General features: G+C 39.7%; 1 protein-coding gene across 3 annotated transcripts in view; it reads right to left on the bottom strand.

The window, feature by feature from the left end:
* cntnap2a (contactin associated protein 2a) overlaps positions 1–20,587 on the bottom strand; it is a 331,856-nt gene that overhangs the window by 190,870 nt on the left and 120,399 nt on the right. For all 3 annotated transcript variants that reach the window (XM_020606462.1, XM_020606460.1, XM_020606461.1), the window contains 2 exons: positions 20,011–20,121; positions 6,071–6,264 (listed from right to left, as the gene is read on the bottom strand). In XM_020606462.1, the coding sequence (XP_020462118.1) occupies positions 6,071–6,264; positions 20,011–20,121 (305 nt within the window). The remainder of the gene's footprint in view (positions 1–6,070; positions 6,265–20,010; positions 20,122–20,587) is intronic.

Here is a 20,587-nt window from a genome sequence, read left to right as displayed (position 1 = left end):
CCTGGAGGTGGTGGGCCCACGGGAGGACGTCCCCACGTCACTCGTTCGGGCTAAGCCCGGTCGGGCCCCGTGAAGGGAGGCCCGGTCACCAGGCGCTCGCATTCGAGCCCCAACCCCGGGCCTGGCTCCAGGGTGGGGTCCCGGCTGTGCCATGCCGGGCGATGTCACGGTCCTTGATTTTAATCTATTCATAAAGGGCTTTTGAACCACTCTTAGTCTGACCCATCACCCAGGACCTGTTTGCCTTGGGAGACCCTACCAGGGACATATAGCCCCTGACAACATAGCTCCTAGGATCACTCGGGTACTCAAACCCCTCCACCACAATAAGGTGGCGGTTCAAGGAGGGGCAGGCTGCAGATTCACCAGATAAATCTGAGTTTGAGAATGAGGTACATGTCAGTTACAATAGGTTTTAAACAACACATCAGCTCAGAAATTGTCAGCATGCTGGAGTCATGCACTGTACCTGTTCTAGAAAAGTGCATTACCAGTAAACTGTAATGTAATTCACAAAAATAACCTGTTGGGCTCAGTAACATATATTGTAACTGCTATGTGCCTAGCCTGATTCCAGTTAGGGACCTCTGCTGCATGCTATAACCTTTTTTCACTGTCAATATTCACATGCACCCCTCCTTTAAAAGCACTTGAATATAACACAGTACATGAAAGATATTCTGTGCACAATTTTTATTTTTAGGATACTAACCATTGTGCTCCTTTGCTTTAATGGTGTCTTCCACTAATGTACACTTATCCCCTCCTTCCCACTAATGTAAGCCTGTGTCAGCCAAATGCCAAAGATGTAAATGGGAATACATGTAGAAGCTGATGTCTGTATTTAATCTAATGCTAAAACATGGAGGTCGATTACAGCTGGGAAAATCAATCAAGTTCATCACTGTTTATTCCTTTTGCTGCTTTATTTCTCAGAAGTGACTGTGAAATATTGATAATAAATAGAGCAATCTATCAAAAGTGAAATCCAGAGGTGAAAGCAAATATATTTACTGTAGTAGTAGACCTTACACTTTTTAGAAACTCTGTTTGGTTATTTCTATTTTGGGAGACTTTCAGGACTTGAACCAAATCAGGCTTCAGTGTCTAAATAATTTAAATCTTTTTTTTTTTTTTTGTTCATCAAACCTTTCCATTTTCTAGGACTTTGTAGAGGCATTGACTCATTTTGTTAGTTTATGCATTCTGCAGTGCTGAAGGGACAGCTTTAATTCAACATTTGAATTTGAGTTGGTGTAAAGATGCAACCGCCCAAGGAAATTGTTCACACACTTTAACTATATACCCAAATGAGTTTAATGAATCACTTTTAATGGGGAGTGGTACTGTATTGCTACCTTCCATTTGTTTTCTCATATCCAAATGCAAGTCATTAACTAGGCTATTGGTCTTGAAGACAACTGAGACAGGTTCAAGGCCCTCAGCAACACCCAGACAAAGAAATGTGGAAGAAATAAGAAAGGGAGGTAGAGACTGAGAGTTGTAGTCCACTGGTGCATAAATCCAGGTGCATGATTTATCCCATGCATGCTCCGCAGCTTCTGGAACTGAATTAGTCCTTACCACTGAGACACCAAGACTTCACCATTCATTTACCTGACGTACCACAGTCTAGCAGCGCTGCCCTCTCGAGAACACACACACACACACACAGACAAACGCATGAGCACCATCACATGCATAAACCTCCACACAAACTTGTACATGCACATTTCAGCATCATTAGGTTCAGTTTATATACAGCCTGTAGCACCGGGAGTGGAGCAAATCATGCCTAAGCCCTGTTGGTGAGAGTGGAGCATAACATCCCCAACCTCATCACACTTTCTGCCCCCTTTTTGCTAAAGCTCCAACACTATTTTATTGGCAAATACTAGAACACTGTAGCTGCTACTACCACAACACTGAGTTATAGATGAACAAAATAAAAGCATTTTGTCACTATAGTTTAGTCTATGCAAAAGCCTTTTATGTGGTGTGTTGGTATGATTTGCTCTGGTAAAAAATAAATAAAGATTTACAGCTGTGGCTGTGCTATTTTATTGATTACATACAGTATTACTGTCAACTCACCTAGTGTACTCTCAGCTTCAAGCTTCTTATGTACATGAATTAACAATCTGACAATGTGAGGATGGGCCTGCTGTCATTATTAAGATAAAGGTTATGGCATACAAGTGTGTAGAAGGAAACTGAATCAAATGTTCAGTAGTAACATGTAATCAAAAAGTTTTTTGTTTTCACTGAATTCATGAAGCATCACATTTTGCCTTTAATGTTTCCTCAACACCGCGCATTAAAGTGTTGAATGCGTGATGCTATAACTGTGGGCTCAAACTCTAACTCCTCATTTCCACCGAATGTGGCTGCATTGCGTTCCGTCTGCAACATGGTCACAGGAGCTGATGCCTCCCAGTGTACAGTAGCTGATACTACATGTGTTTCATATGTGTCCTAGATGTGGATCTCCATACCACTTCGCTAAAGAAATGCCTGTGGTCTATTTTGACTGATGCCACTTATGACCAAAGTTCGACCTATCAATCTGGTAGCACTTTTCCTAAAAATAATGCTTAAAGTGAAACGTAGATGTGAAATAATTAGCCTATAAGGATGAATGTATTTTTAACAACTAAAACACAGCCACAAATCTTTGATCTGTGTTTAAAAAAAGTTAAATTAAATTACATTTAACCTTTAACTGTAGCCTATTGTCTCTAGGCAATAAACACAAAACAGACCCCCCCAAAAGAAAATAAAGAAAGACAGAAAAAAGAAACCATTTAACTACAAAGCCTATCCATTGTAGAAGTTCACAAACAAGGAAAAATAGCCTACACTAAAAAAATCTGGACCACAATGAGCAGCCACCCTATAGTGAGATACCACCCTCTAGAGCAGACAGGGCTGCATGTCATATCACCCCTATTCCAGATTGTGCACCAGGCGTGTCTTTGTGCATCCCGGTGCAACACGAGATACAACACACTGCTCTATAGCATGCTCCACTCTCCATTTATGTAATAACAAGGACTCAGTAAGATATTATTTATGCATAGATCCACTGCCTCTTCCATTACAGCCAATGAGTGTTCCCCTGTCAGTATGATTATTATGTAAGTGATTAATTCAGGTTTTCAAGTGCTGACAGCCTCATAGGTATTGTCCCCCTGGCATAGTAGTTGGTATTTCAATTATCACAGTAATTCATCAGTGTCATTGTGATTCCTCAGTAGTACATTAGTGAGGCATTAAAACATTAGTTTTTCACAAAACCAATATTGCTCTAGCCAGATTTTTACCTGTTATCCTCCTCAGTGAATCACAGTCACAAAATTAGCATCAAAATACTTGTTTTGATTGAAAGTCTCCCTTTCAGTTTGGCAGTTAAAGCGTTAAGCCATCATTGTGACGTAATGGCTGGAAGTAACTGAGGACAAAGGGTTTCTAAACAGAACCTTCATACATGAGAGTGCGGAATAGGTGGTTGTCTCTTTGGGTATTGCTGTGTGAACCTCATCCAGTGGTGATTGGGACTGAGCCAAATGTGGCTGAATAGGATGAAATAGGGCCTGATAATAGCAGTGTGTGTGTGTGTGTGTGTGTGTGTGTGTGTGTGTGTAACATTAAGTTGGCTTAAGTGCCTTAGTATCCCCACCCATCCCTTTGATCAATAGCACTGATAGATCTAAAATTATCACCACTTACACACAAGTGGACACTCACACATAACCACCAAAAAAAATTCACACTTGTGCAGAGGCACATCTTAATCATGTGCAAGCTTTAGTAGGAATAGAATTATGTGCACATATGTGTGTGTGCATTCAAGTAGATTGCTTCAATTCCATAGCTTCCAAATAAACCAAGAAACAAACAAATTGCCTCAGTTTTGCTTGTTACTGCATTCTTGGTTATTGATGGGACATGCATAGGCGAAAATTATTGGCTCTGTATTTCTTTACATAAGCAATATTTTGAATTGCACTAGTGATAAATTAAAAAGCAATATGCATGTCATATATCTAGGTAAAACTGAAAAAATTGCCACTATATATTACAAAATACACCAGAGAGATTAATGTGTTTTGGAGTATTTGCAGAAATATTAGAGATAGTAAATCAGGGTTAATGGTAGAAGGAAAACACTTCTGAATAAATAATAAGCAGCCAACAGTTATGATGCAGCACACAAAAACAACAGCTTAATTTACTTTCAACTGTAAAAGATCCATAATTGTCACTGCAACAGTGCAAAGAGAGGGAATAATTATGCAACTATTTGGGACTCAATGCAGAGTTAATACCCACGGACAAAACCTCACACATACTAAAAAACAACACTGTACCTATTTGCTTGTATGAAAATGGTGTCCATGAATGTGGATGGAGGTTCTATACCAGTTAAGCTTTATTTAATCAAGTCATCTCAACACAAGACAGTTTATTGCCACAAAACAGCCTTCTCTCACACACATTTGTACAGCTGTCTTTGTGAGGACACACATTGACATAATATATTCCCTTGCCCCTTACACTAAGTGACAATTTCAGGAATAAAATGTATTTATTTACAAAGTCAGGTTGGGAAACGTTTCGCGAATCGATGTCTGTTGTTGAAGTTTGTTGGCTTGTATCTCTGTAACGCTTTTACGTAGCATTTACCGGTTACTGATGCATTTATGGAATCTGTCAAGTGTGGCCTTTGTTTCGAGCCGTGGCTAGCGGTGTTTTGATGGATTATAGTCGGTAAAATATGACAAAATATGAATCGTATGCCTGGCACAGCGCCCCCTGGGTGACCCGAGATGTTGCTCTTTTGTGCTTTATTGCTTTTGCTGTGTTTATTGTGTAGAAAAATGGTTTATATGACGTTGTAGCCGAGGTTTCGCTGAACATTTTGATGTATACATTGTTGGGGATTGGCTATCACAACTCGCGTAGCATTCCTGTATTTTACATTAAGCCCGAGCGGACCCTGATTAGGGTCCGTTAGGGTTTATAGTTATTAAGCACCATTCAACAGCCAACCCACAAACAGGAACAGGAACAGATCAATGGCTTTGGTGGGAACACAGAACAAAGACCAAGGGCTGAATTTGAAATGACAAGATACGACCAGAAAAGTTTTTCTAGCAGAGAAGAATCCAGTTGACTGGGAAAAAACATATCCTCTCTGACTCCTCCAGTGGAGGTCAACCTCGAACAGTAGTAATAATTTAATACTTCTTAGATTTCTGTGTACTGGTTTGGTGCATCTATGTACAGTATCTTGACAGGGCTATTCTATATCTGAAAGCCTATACATTATCACCCGAGGCCTCCACCAAACAGCAGCAATGACTAGTGTGGGCCATTGACCCATTAGCTAATAACCACAAACTGTCAGATGCCCCACTCGAGTGCTTGCTATCAGTGCAGTAATGGTGGCCAGCTGGTTTGGAATAAGGGAAACAGACAATATAGCCAGAGAGAGGTCACATCCATCCAATGCAAAGGATTAAAGAGCTAATGGCAAGTTTCAATATGTTATTACACTGAATTGTTCACCTACTGTATAACCCATGAGTTCCTGACTAATGTCTAAGCCTGAGATGTTACATTTAATACAAAATTTATTAAAGGGCAAAGTTAATTAACTGATCAATATTTATGTGCACACCGCAACACTGAAAGATTTCATCCTGCACGAGCTTTTCTGTTCTGGGTTTTGTGAGGATGAAATGTAATTTTTCACATTATTATGACAAGAAAAAGCTTTTATTTTGTATTAACAGCAGTGTTATTTAATATCCTCTTATATTATCATAAAAACATTATTCTGACTAGTCACTGTAACACAAATACTGAGTCCTACATTCACTTGTACACAAAACAATAATTAACAGGGGAAATTGTTACAGAATTAGATATTTTCCAAAATAATGCATGAAAATAAAAAGGCTGTAAAATGCTGTTGTACTGTTTGCCTCCTATCTGACAGTCTGATGTCATTGCTTAAAACCCACATACACACTGCCACACAGACGTACATTTCTTGTTCACTCACCCAGATGTTGCCATCTTGGTGATATGGTTTCCAGTTCCTTCCTGTGTCGCTGTATAGGAGACGGTACCGGGTCATCCAATCAGAGCTGCTGTAGCGGCCTTGCGTTGCAATGGCACTCACTTGCTTTCTGGAACCCAGGTCCACCTGTAGCCACTGGTAATGGTCACTGTCCAGAGGTGACCATCCACCAGCACCTGCAGAAATAGTGACATTTTGTGGAAAGTCAAAGGTTGTCTTTTTATAACAGTATATTGTCTGTATCATCATTTTGAAAATGGCTTGGCTCTGTGATAAATAAATAAATGAAAAGTAACAAATAGGCAATTTATATTTTTTTTTTTCAGTACATCTCATTAACATGACTGTTGTGTACACAGGCTGAGCTGCCGCTGTTGGGGGCAGATGAGCTCTGAAGTGCCAGACAGGCACTATGATGATAATATTTTACAATGAGAATGTGTGGTTCCAAGGTTGTAACCTGTCCTATTATTAATTATCAGCATCCAACAGAGAACAGCATATACATTTGAACCAGGGTGCAAGAAAGCACTCAGCACCTAGTTTTTCAGTCATCTTTGGTAACTATTGCTGGTCTTAATGAACACATTATTATTATTATTATTAATATGAGACTAGTGTTGCACGATATACCGGTACTAGTATGGTACCGCGGTACTGAGGCATTTAAAATGGTACTATACTGCATTTGTACGGTACCGGTACTTGCAGCGCCGCCGGCTGTGCCCGCCCGCAGCGCCCGCCCGCAACAGAGGAAAACAGAGCAGGAAACAGCTTCCTCGTCCTCTGCTCACTGAGCAGCGTGGACTGGAGCAACAAACGGAGCAGGAGGAAAGCTTGGAGAGAGCAGAGACGTTGGAGAGGGAGAGGGAGAGAGGGAGAGAGCGAGAGAGAGGAGCACGGAGAGGAGAATGGCTGCTGTAACAGTCACCACCCCGCAACTTGTGGACAAACGAGGGGCGCGAAGTGCTATATGGCAGTACTTCGGCATAAAAACAAAAAAAATGTGTTTTTTCAAAACGTTAAATGTGGTTACAGCACAGTCGTTCAGTGTTTTACATACATATTTAGCCATTTAATATGTTATAAAGACTGGTAACATACCATTTAAAAACATTGGTCCTACTTAAGACAGGCTATATGTAATGAAAATATTTTTTTCTAAGTTAGAACTTCTAACTTCATACTTTTTATTTACTCACACTGACTGTTCTAAAAAAAATTTTTTTGAGTACAATAAGAAAAGCCTAGTATTTTGAATTTTATTTTGATGTCATTCTAAGATTTTCTATTAAAATAAAGTCAGTAATGACATTTTTTGCGTTCTCTTTTTTATCTGAAAAACTATCCAAAAGTATCGAAATACATTTTGGTACCGGTACCGGTACCAAAATGTTGGTATCGTGACAACACTATATGAGACTAAGAAACAAGAATAGAGAAAATGGTAAAACTTTAAGCTTATCAATATCAACTGTTTAGAACACCAAAAGAGAATACTGGTGAACTTAATTGCAAATGGACTCCAGTATGCACTGGGGTGGTTTGCAGCTGAGTGTCAGCACACCCAAGCCCCAGACTGAAGCTTTATACTCTCCTATACAGTTAAAGGTACAGTAGGTACACTAAAGTGGTGAGACATTCTACCAAGGTGAAAAATTCATTTGAAAGAAAAAAGACTGAAATCATCAAAGTAGAGCTTTTCAGTGCTGTTTTTCAGTGTTGACTGTTGGAATAGATGGCTTCTTACATAACCCACTCAGTGGCACTCAGCATCCTTGTGCTTCCCTGAAACCTCACGGCTCTGCCTTCATTGTCAGACAATGACACCCCCGCAGCTTCTGGGGTCTACCTAAGGCAGGGCCAAACTCCCCTATACCTTGCAGGGTAAATGAGCCTCAGGTTAAATGGTGTAGAAATATGAGAGCAATGCAAGTGCTGGACAGACGGGAAAGAAAATGTTGGACAGGATCCCACTGACCTGATTTCACCTGACATTATGAAAACACAATAGAGGAAAACAGAGGGATGATGCCAACACTGAGCTGTCTACCTGTTCTCGTTGTCAGAGCATCAAATGCTAATGTTTTGTCAAAGCTGCTGGCATCTTATAGATATGCACACGGTACCCTTTTGTATCTGACAAAGTTTTTAGCTGACACCAGTATTACACTAGGCAACCAGGCCATCATGCTCCATTGAATCCAATGTAAATCTATCAGCAGCAGTAGTGGATGCTGTGAGCTTTGACATTCCCACTGGAGTACCAAGGAATGACCCAGATTTTCTGACCGAATAAAATATTCAGTTGGAGGACCATGTTTACTGTTAATCCTACATTGTGGTTTAAAAAAAAAAAAAAAAAAAAAAATCAATATTCTTTGAATGAAAAGCATGGGATGTTTTTTTTAAATTGACTGAAGAGAAAATCACTGTCCTTATTCATATATATTCACCTGTTTGCCTATTGATCTTTGATATATAATGGGTGTATTTACATTTAATTAACAACGACAAATGCACAGTATATTTGCAACCTCCACATCAGGACCAGAGAAGGAAAGCAGCACCTAAAATAAATAAACAGTGAATGCCACTTTTGCTGCAGAAGGTTTTGGTACCAGTCTGCTTTGATACAATTTTAAAGTAAATGAAACTTTATGGGCTCTTTTTCCATGCCAGTGCAAAGCTGGCATAGCTTCAAATGCAGTCTTTATCCAGTTTTCTGCAGGCACAAGTGTATCTTTATTTTATTTTATTTTGCACATTGGTGTTTAGTATTTCCATGCCATGAATGAATGCATTTACTCTGAGGTGGGAGGAGAGGCGCTTAGACAGTGCAGTGGATTGTCGGTGCACTTTTTTTTTTAACCTGGAATTGTGTTTGCATGAAGACCTGCTCAGACAGACTTTAATCACAAACACAGGTGCATTGCAATTTTCCTAACAGTCTAGGCTAGGAAGTATGAGAAAAAGCCCCAAAGTGTATTTTAATGGCCACAACAACTTTTAATAAATCCACAACTGATCTGCCAGAAGTTACTGTGGATAATTTATTGTGAAATTAGAAAGATAATTTTCAAAAAGTATGTCCTCACTATGTGGCTATACATTAGAAATAATAATAACAATATGAATATGAAGAAGGTCAAACAGATGAGGTATGATGCATCATCATTTAAGGTTAATGTGCTAGATTATAAATCCAATGCAAGAAAGAAATTGTCACAGTTAAAACTGTTGAAAAAAGATTTTTAAAACTTTCAGTTAGCACTTGGAAAAGTACTTCCACGTCGTCCTTCTGAATAGCTTATTTGGGCAGACAACCTGCATCATTCCTTGATTTTCCAAAGGGAATGTCAAAGCTCAAAGTATTCATTATTGCTGCAGGTAGGTTAACATCGTCTTTTGAAAAACCTATGTATCAAATGTAGAGGCAAAAGGGTATGTGGTGCTTATCTAAGAGTTGCCGATGGCCTTGACAAAACATTAGTATTTGATGCCCTGGGAATGAAAAGGATATGGTACTGTATATAGGCTACTGTGAAAACAGTCAGACGAGAGTAATAAATACAAAAGTGCATAAAATAGTTGTAGAGACCACGCAAACAGCCAAGCCTTGACAGAATGTGACTGCAAAATGATTATCAGCAAGACTAGGGGTGGATGGACTGCAGACTGGCCATGTCTCTGTGATGGATCTTTTTTTTTTTTAAGGACAAGAATAAAGAATAGAAAATCACAGGCTGAAAGCACATGTAAAAGAGAATGACAGAAATGTTTCTGCAAACAGAAACACAGGAACAAAGAGATACAAGGGGAGACAGTAAGACCAAGACAGTACAAGGGAGTGGGAGAACAGCGCCAAGCATAGTGGAGGAGGCATGAGAAAAGATGAGTCATATAAAAAAAGAGGGTGAGACAGTTTGAGATGCACCCCCTTATATTTTATCCAATTACAGAGCCATTACACTCCAGCCCCAGCCTTGACAGATAACTAGGCCTGTATCAGTGGAAACGTCAATACTTCAAAAAACCCGCTACAGCAAAGCCATTCCCTTGGGGGGATAAGACACGATCAAAAGGAGAGGAGGTGAAGGAGGGTGAGGAATTGGGTTTGGGAGGGGGTAGGTTATAGTGATTAGTAAACAAACAACAGAAAATAAAGATTAAGAAAGCAAGCTGAGCAGATAATGACCACGGCAGTGTGACGCTTTAAAAAAGATCGGCGAATGGGGGTGTTGGAAAGAATGACTAGAAGGTGTCTGTGGGAAAAATGGAAACAAGGGAAGGTAAGAAAGATGGATGATATGAGGAGAAGAGACTGATGAGGGAGGATTGTATGGCTCTGGTAGTGGGAGGGCAGAGATGAGATAGCATGCAGATAGGATTTTTTTTTTTTAAAGGACGGAAATGGCGTGGTGTAGTTATGGTAAAGAAGGTAGATGAGCACAAAACTGAAGAGGTGAGGAGGAACAAAGCAGAATGACAAGTATGAGAGGCATTAAAGTAAAAGAGATAAATGGAAACCATTCAACACTGGGAACCAGACACCATTGACAGAGTTAGACTGCAGCTGGGTTCAAATGACATGCAACAGAAGGCAAAGATTGAAAAAGTTACAAGTAAAGTTCAGGACAATAGGAGAGAGTGAGGAAAATGAGAAGCAAGCACTTAGAATATATATGCAATATATGGGACCACTTCTGCACATGCCCCAATAATGGTAGTGCACTAACTCCAGTGATTGTGGAGTGGTGGCCAGTGAGGAAAATAAAGCAAGTGCTTGGCAAATTTTCACACACTGTAGAAGGCCAGTCATTGCTGGTTGGTGCTAATCAAATTTCAGAGCTCCAATCTTCTCTTCCCCATAGTGCTACTGTCTCAGTATAGCAAACAATATGCAGGAGTTCACACCAAATCTGTGTGCAACAGATTATAATACCATGAGAGAGGACTTTACAACTCTGGAGAGTGGCAACAATCATTTGATCCTCTGTTTCGACAATCTCAAATTAATCATTAGAATTACTGTATTACCAATACAATATAATATACCAGTGCATTGCAATGCTGGATGGTGTGTTGTGTTGAGTTAAAAGTAGAGCCAGGTTCAGGTTTCTCTGAATGACAACTTTTTCTTTGCCAAAGCCCAACCTCTTACTAAAATGAAGGAGGAGATTTTTGAATGAAGTGATTCTGTCAACCTGAAAATGGCTTTAGGGGGTGAATAACAGAATAGGGTGATAGTTAGGAAAAGGGGTTGAAGAGGAAAAAGGAGTGAAAGGAAAGTTAGGGTTACTGGGTTACCAGATGGAACAGATGGGGGTGAGAGAGAGACAGATAGACTGAAAAGTCCAGAGAGATGTAAAGGTTCAAATATAATGAAAGTGATGGCAAGCATATAGGAAAGACAAGCTTAAAAAAGTAATGAGATAAGAGTGCTTTGGGCTAAACAGCTTGATGTTAGAGGTCAGGGGAATAACAAGGGACATGAACAAAGGATTTGGGGAACAAAAAAAGTAGGGCCACAGAAGAGAGATGGGCAAACACTGCCATAGATTGGAGAGGAAAGGAGAGGCCTGAGAAAAGAACAAATGTGAGGTGAGCAGGGGCATCTTGACAGAGGTTGGGGGTGGTGGGTGAAGAGTATATACGGTATGTACGTATATGTCTGTGCGTATAAAAGAACAGAGTTGCAGTGAAGGCTGAAAGAGGCTGGAGGGTGAAAGTGGGAGGTGAGGAGGGGTTGACAGCATAAAGCGGAGATGGAAGTGGCTGGTGGTGGTGGTGTAATGGAAGGTGATAGAGCGAGAGTGAGCAAACCAGAGCATCAGCGAAAGGAGGTGGAGGAAAAAGGGGGGTAAGAGCGGCGGGGGACTGTCAGCGTTCTCTCGTCTGTCACACACACAGATGTTCAGGGAGGAGAGGCGGAGCAAGAAGAGGACAGAAGAGAACAGAGGAGCATAGAAGGTCAAAGACAAGAAGAAGCATCACAGAGAAAAAGATCAGAGAGTTCGGGACAAAGGATAGAGAATAAGTACAATAAAAGAAGAAGGCTGAGAGAATAAAGCATTGAAGGCAAAACAGGCAAAAACTAGAGGAGCACTGCCACCAAAATTATTCAGTTCTTCAGTGAAGACTTGAAATTACTGCTGACAATTTCACAACATTCTGAGCTTCATAAACACAGATGTTAAGGTGGAAGTGTTTCACTAAAGTGCATACAGTTGTACAGGTGTGCCTAATAAAGCGGCCGGTGTGTGTACATTCAAGTTTAGGGCAGTCTGAGACAAAGCCTTGAGCTCTGTCACTTGTTGATGTTAAAGGTCATACACTCGCTGGCTGTCAACAATGCTATGACAATGATGTCAAACAGGGAAACAATTATGTTTAGCCTTAATCTTTCTCTTTTTTTTTCAAAGTAGGAAACATACACCTCCTTACATTACATTATATTAGATTGTATTATTGCATTCCTAATATGAGGTGTTGACTGGGTCCAGATTGACTTACCATCCGGGCCAGATGCGGACCAGAGTCCAGACTTTGAGAAGCCCTGCTCTATCTTTATAATCCACTTGAACTATGATCACTTCTCCTGGCACTGATACTTGCATGTATAACTAAGCAGCATGTTGGAATTTTGCTACCTGAAAGCCACCCTTGTGAAAATGTTCCCGTGTGGTGGTGCCCATCATAGGTCTATAATGGCCAAATGGAATTCACACAAAGAGGCTCCTTCTGAGATAAAAGGAGCCAGTGGAGGCTGAAAAACATGGCTAGAGTTTCTCCATGCTTACAAAGGTTTGAGCTATCTGTGATGACACAGATAACCCAGCATTGTAGCAGTGGTAGCACAGCCGGAGCAAGTGTTATAGTGGAATCCTGCTGATATCAGTACTGATTATGACCACAAATATTCTGACACACAAGCAAACAACTGCACAAAACAGAAATTGTGTATACACACACAAACACAGACACACACACTTCAAACAACAGGTTCTATCAACTTTTCAGTTTTGTCATTTGCATAAAAAAGTGACCAAGCAAAGCTAGTAATTTTTCACAAAACCCAATAATAATTAACATATAATAAAAACCACTAAAAAGTAAACAGATCCAGTTGTACCAACAACAATGTGCTGACTAAGGAAAAGCAGAGAGAAAATCAGACCAGGACATGCCCTTTAGGAACCGCTGCCTTTTGAAACCATCAACTAATATGATCCGTCTTGTATCTTGTATCACATTGCACACTTCTCAGTTTACACTCTTCAAAACAAACCTTGGAATGTGCCACTACACCAAACAACAAGCGAAGATATGAAGGTCCTTGGGGTTGTTTTGTACTTGAATCAAAAATATTATTAAAACTTAATTAAAAATCCTCTCCACCATTTTTTTCTGTTCACCTCTTGTTAGGCTGTCAAGTTGTCACGTGTGTGTATTCAGTGATGATGATAATATTGATGACAAAAATTCCCAATGGTGAAATAAAAAATATGTGGATTAATTCTAACCTAATAACTGCCTGACCGGGTAAATGCCTTTTACAACACTGATGGTAGAGAATGACTCAGAGGAGAGAAAAGAAAGTGAACAGTGGAAAAAGTAGAACAAGCAAGTGAGAAAGATGCAGGAACAAAAGAGGGTTTGAACAAAAAGTGGGGAAGAGAGAACAAAACGAGAGAGAGAAGGATTTTTCTGAAGTACAGAAGAGGAAGAGATTTTCAAATAAATAGGCCAGAGTTCTGAAAGTGAGAACTGGAGACAGTGTGATTTTGGACAAGCGACAACCAGCCGGTGACAGGAATGACACACAAACAAAAATGACACTGGCAGAGCAGAGAATCAAACAAAAGAAAATCTCTCCTCTGTCTTACTGTCAGTGTGGGAGAATGAGTGGGTGGGCACATACACATAACAATTTGTTTCTGTGGTTTAAATGCTTTCATGGTGTTCTTATGCATCTGTGTGAGAACATGACACTGTATCTATCAAAGTTCCCACTTTTCATACCAAAACCACATTAACAGAAAGTATAACTTCTCAATTAATCAAGACACTAGGAAAAAGGGGAGCAAAAAGAAAACAGCTGGTTATCCCTCCGCTAGTGCTTCATCTTTCTGTCACGGACCAATGGGAGCGGATGGAGACAGAGTAATTTAATTAGGAGCGGACCGCCATTATCGATGGATGACTGCAGTGGCTAGAGACATCAAACAACTTTGCAAGATGACGGAGAGTGAAAAGCAATGCATGAAAAGGAGGGGTGGGAGCTCTGATTTATTGCACAGCCTGTCAGACTACAGTTGTACTGCCATACTGTGATGTCCTTTATTTGAATACCTTTATAAGATTGGGAAAACTTGGAAAAATACTTTATGCATCAGGGTGAGAATGCAACAGAAAAACAAACAGATAATGAGGTCTGGAAGGAGAGAAACAAAGGGGACAGGGTGAGAAAACTGAGCATGGGGTTGAGACTCTGACTTTAAAAAAGGAAGGAAAGTAAGAGTGACAGGGAGAAAAAGAAGGATGTGAAACAAGAGAGCAGATGAGAAGAACACAGAGATAAGAAGAAGAAAAGAAAAGAAAATAGAATAAAAATCAGTCGCCATGTGTTTGTGATTAGGGACCCAATCTCAATCTTGGCCATGTCTGCACTGTGCAGCAGTGTGGATGCACATGCATGATCACATGCACACATAGGGGTAGATACTGTACTGTATCTCTCCATGTCATGTCATTTTTTCCTTTCTCCCTTACCCATTCTCTGACTGATGTTTTTAACCGATTCTCACAGGGCACATGTCTTTGGCTGGCAGCACTGAAAATAGCCTCGTGTGAGGTGCAGATCACACATTTTCACACTTCTGCAAAAGTTAGTGTTTTTCAAAGCTTCTGTGGCACTTGACACTGTTTTTAGGGCCTAAAATTTACATGACCTGAGCAGAGAAAGAGTTGTGATAGTGTCCGTAAATTTGATTATTGTACATGCTTACAGTGTGTTCTTAAAGGGGCATTCCCAAGACAATTTGTTATAGTTCTGCATAATGTCCTCTGTGCTTCTGGATGAGGGTTGCCAATTCTAAAATATATATGGACCTCATATGAAACATTTTTGGTTGTCCCAGCCTGAGAGATGACAGAAACCTAGTTTTCCAGCTGGGAGCTTGGAGAACAATTGATCGGGCATTTACTATGCATGGAAAGTCTATGAAAAGATGCCATTCAGACGCATCATGGAAAATGTAGGATCGAGGGTTTTTGGAAGCTGTGCATATTAGGGACTAAACGTAAGATATCTCAGTCTCTGATATATATAAAGGATTATTGTTAAGTGTATTATTGTTGACATATGGGCTATTCTGGTTGACATAAAACAGAATTAAGAATAGATAGTGAGTGGACAGGAGAATGTACATTGGTGGTGAGAATCGAGAAAGAGGAGTTATGGAATAAGGTAAGAAAGAATCATGGTAACAGCTGTGTTTCCTTTAAGGCATTTTACAAATATTAACAAAGTTTCAAGAACATCCCCAACAAGCAAATGAATGCACATTTTGATTCACTAACGTTATGCAAATATTAGGAAGTGGTTCGCTGAGATTAAGCTTCTCCAGTCTGCATCATTAAAGCACTGCAGATGAAGAGGGTACAATGAGATGACACCATTAAAAAAGGCAATCCTCAAATGGTGAAAACATAATGGAAATACAGCATTTATGTTTGTTTCATACTTATAGGCTTGTTTACTATTCATTAAATCCATTTCCTTTGCACTTTGCTGCATGAGTGCAAAGGGGCACAGAGACAAATAGTCTTTATCAGTCTATCTGTCTCCAAAACCCAGAGGCAGAATCTGCCCCTGCTACTACAAAAATAATAATTGTGATAAAACAAATCTACCTCGTAGTACATCTAATGTTATAATGGACTTCATCAGCAACAGACAATCAAATTGAATTGATCTAACTAAGATGCCATGATATTAATGTAGAAATATTGTGCACTGCCTGATGTAATAGCTTGAGAGAAACTGTGCTTTCCAAACTGTGCTTTAGGAGCCATAGCCAAAACATTAACCAGTCTCGGCTTTTAAATAAATAAAGCATATGTGTATGACCTGACTCCTGTTTAGTAGGAGTGTGCACTGTATCTCTCCCTCTTATACAATTGAATCTAAATCCTGATACCTGGTCCATTATTCAATACGAAAACAATACAGAAAAATTTGTAAGAATATGATAGAGTGATTTATTTTGGATTCAGCTGATATTCAATTTTAATTAATTTTCTATTTGATAAACTACAGATACATTACTGTGTATGTGTTTAGGGTACGGAATAAACAAAAATAGCGGATGTTTCCTCAGAGCAGTTTTATATTTCAAGCAGCAAAAACCAAATTGATAAAACATATACTCTTTTCAACAGCACACTAGTATGGGCACTGGTACACACAGAACCTTTGCACCGCATCCACCTGTTGCTTCACCTTACACAGTGCTGGGATGCATTTTTTTACTGAAATCCTGCCGACTTGTTATTACGTACCTCAGCTTCAGTGTCACTATCATTTGTCTAAATACCACTGTTTCAGCAACACAGGCATGTGTCCTTGTAAATGAAATAGCTTATAGCTTCAGTTATTGACTTCAAATGGCTGGAATTGCCATCTTATGTGTTCTGAAAATAGCTGCTAACACTACCACTGTTACTCGCCTCAGGCTGACTGCTCTCACAGCTAAAAGTACTGTTTCCATCGGTTCAATACTGGCTTGCCTTCATAAGTGAGTAGTGAGGTCATGGTACTCTCGGGAACTCGACACAAGTGCTGCATGTTCTGCAGTCTGAAAGTGGCTGCTAACACCAGCATTGTTACTTGCTCCTGTAGCTATCTGTACTATGCCCAGTGTTTTTATTCTTTTTTTCTGTGACTCAACACCATGTTGTAGCAGAGTTTATCGTACACCCTGTATACTAAGTGCTGCATGTTTCGCAACACTGCAGTTATTTTATCAAAGATCCCTTCATTGTTTTTGCAAAAGCCCAAATGCTTCCCCACTCTAGCTTTAAGCTAGCTGATGTGTTCAACACGGTGCCATCTGACATGTTTTTACCTTGTGGAATTTTTTTTTCCCTATGACCTGGGTCGTAAGTAGGAAAGCAACTGAATGCTGGCAGGAGCTGGTACATCATACATAGCATGCACACACACACACACAGGAACACACAGGAACACAGCAGAGCACAGCGGGAAGCAGCATGAAACTTGCCAGAGATTAGTTTATGATATCCATATCAATTTTAGAGTTTTTTTATGAATTTGGTTCCAATCTATGGTTTTGAAATGATGCAGTCAAATCTCTGAGTCTAGTATCAATTTTCCAATTTGTATCAGTTCATCTTTACACCCCTACTATTTAGTCATTTATATACACGATTGCAAATATACTCTCTAAAATGCATACACTTAACACATACTGTATGAGTACACGCTCACATTTACACATGCATACTGTATGTGGCTGGAGAGCACAGTACGTGTCTGTCATACATAGCATGCACACACACACACAGGAACACACAGCAGTTAAATGAACAACAAGGGTATGAACCAGGTACCTAATGACGGGCTGGGATTCAGCATGCTGGAAAATCGTAATGGCATCATTTTTTCACACACAGACCCAGAAATGGATATACAGATGCACAGACCTTCACACACATGCCTACAGACTAAAACTCTAATAGCTGTCAGCATTCACAACACAAGCTTAATATGAGTGGTATATCCCATTGATTTTGTGCCTCCTCTGTTCCATAGCACTGAGACATTGGAGTAGATTGGCTTATCAGCACACAGTGATGCCACTGACAGCACATTTGGCTGCCAAGTGTAGCTGCTTGGAGGACCCCCTCCATGAATGTTGTGGGTGTTGAGTTTGAGCACATACATGCTGCGGCAGTAATTTCGCTTCTGTGGATACATGAGGCAAGTGTGGAGTGATCCTGCTTTTATCAACTCAAGTGTTAAGATGCTTGTGTTCCTGTGACATTATGGGTGTTTAGTGTGTGTTTTGTGCGCTCTTGTGTGCTTCCGTGACTGTTTGTGTCACACGAGCTTGATGGGCTGTTCACTGGCTTTCTTCTTCTGTGCATATTGTGTTCATGTGTATTTGTTATATTGGTTTGGATGGATGTTATTTATATGTGACTACATGTGCATACACTCTATTGTGTCTGTCTTGTATTGGTGTGTTGTCTATACTGTGTTAAAAAGGGACAAGAACATAATGAAGCTGAGTTAAATTTTGTGACATCTTCCTTTATAAAATTTAAATCAGATTGTTTTAAGAAAAAGGTGATTTTATGATACATAACTACTTATCCTTGTTTAGTACTTTTTTCATAGAAAGTAACTTTATCATTACTTCCTGCAGAACTTCTCTGCCCCTCTTTTTCCCCCCTAAATTTATATTCCAACCCTGTCATATACTTTGTTAACGAGGTGATGACCTCATCATCCAAACACAGTGCCATTCTCTAGAGGACACGAAGACACAGAGAATGAGATGGTACTTTATATCATTTCCTCCATTCCTTCCAGTACTTTGACATGTCTCAGTATGCACCCATTTTGGCACATTTAACACTAGATCAGCAGCTGATGGTGTTTGTCAGTTTGTTGTTTATCACAGCAGTGGTTCTGGCTGTCATGTAGTGTCATTTGGATTATAAAAATATGGAGACGTGAGAAAAGCTAGGTTTCACGAGAGCATGTTCAGTGACTAATTATAGAGTAAGTCAAAACTGACAGGTAATGAAAGAGGAAGCATGAAGATTATTTATGGCTAAATGGAAAAAAAACTGTACAGTATTTCTGGATATACCCCAGCTGCTGGATTTAACAACTGGATATTAAGATTTTGGATTCTAGCCAGTTCAAAGGTTCATTCAGTCTGGGTAAAGAATTTTAAATTGGAAGTGAAAAAAAGACTTTTTTATTCAAACAACAAAAAAAAATCTTGAATTGAGTCTACACATCAGCAGATAGATGTGCCTTATTCAGAAACACTTCCTATTTAAGATGTGGTTGAGATATGCAGTTCCATTTAGAGCTAAACTCCAAGCATAGAAGGAAAAACTAAAGGTCTTTTGAACAGTGTGTAAGTGTATTTCACACAGCATCTGTGCATTATTCAGCTTTTTTAATTTCAGTTTTACTGTAACTCCTTGTTACAACAACAATCACAAAGGAACCAGATTTGAATCATTTTTTCTTGCTGGTAGATGTCATGAATAAAGGAGGAGCAGTCTTGTTCTCTCAGTAATACTTCTACTGGTACAGTATGATTAAACACACAAGATTACCTTGCCTGTATTAGCCAGCTCAGAGCTCTATTGCCTCAGCTGGTGTGTGACTATATTAGATGGAAAACTATGAATTATTAATTGCATAAACATAGAGCGGTGTAATTGTGTGGTCCTCCCTCTCTCTGCTATGGCCTGGTGTGGAAATGAACTCCAGGCTGAGTCCCTGAGATAATGACCAGAGCTGAGAGAGAGAGAGAGAGAGAGAAAGTGGAGAAATTGAGGGAAAATATAGAGAAGTAAAAGGAAATAGAGTGAAAATAGAAAAGGAGGAGGAGGAGGAAGAGCAGGGTGAGAGCATCTGTGCAGCACTACGAGACGTGTCACTCCATGAAGGCTCGGGTATTTATCTCTGTGTGTCATTTGTAAAATCCTCCATAAGGATTTATGTACACGTGCCTGAATTAGACATTTATTTTGTTCCCATGACTACAGTATATGTGTATGCACAACCCTTTATGTATATCATTTATCTATGTGTGAGTACAGTGTGTGAACATCTGCAGGTTTTTCTGTTTGTTTGTGTGCATGTCTACCTCCTCTTTTGTTGAGCTTGGCATATCCGGGTGTGTATCCGCTGGAGAAAACAGTTGAGCTGGTGAAGGCTGTGTGAGGCAGAGGAGAGGCTAGAGCTTCATCACACTTCTCTAGAGAGAGAGAAAAAACCCAAAGAGAAAGAGATGAGACGATAAGTACAGAAAGAAAAAGAAACTGGAACCTGGAAACTTGTAAAGAATGAAGGGGAGGCAGGAAGAAAAATTACATTCATTTTAGAAAAATGCATCAATGTTGCATATGCATTTATCTATGCCATTGGAAACACATTAAGTTATTATAAATCATGACACTGTTAATAAAATGTTAAATAAATTAATAATACAATATATATGATTTCAACTCAATCTCACGTAAAACATGAAATCTTGCACTTTTCATATGGTTGCACTCAATGCATTGTCTGAAAGAAACTTGGCCACAAGAGTAGAAAACACATAGCTGAAGGCTCAAGGAAGCTGTTTGTAGGTCATGAAGCCAGTCAGACCTGAACCAAAGGGGCACCAGAACAACTGAGTTCACAAGTGCACTGAAAAGATATCACTCACAACAAGCAAT

This window comes from Monopterus albus, unplaced genomic scaffold, assembly GCF_001952655.1.
Source record: "Monopterus albus unplaced genomic scaffold, M_albus_1.0 scaffold78.1, whole genome shotgun sequence".
In the NCBI taxonomy this organism is placed as follows: Eukaryota; Metazoa; Chordata; class Actinopteri; order Synbranchiformes; family Synbranchidae; genus Monopterus; species Monopterus albus.
The sequence above is the reverse complement of the archived record's forward strand: the minus strand, read 5'-3'. Positions and strand labels throughout refer to the sequence as shown.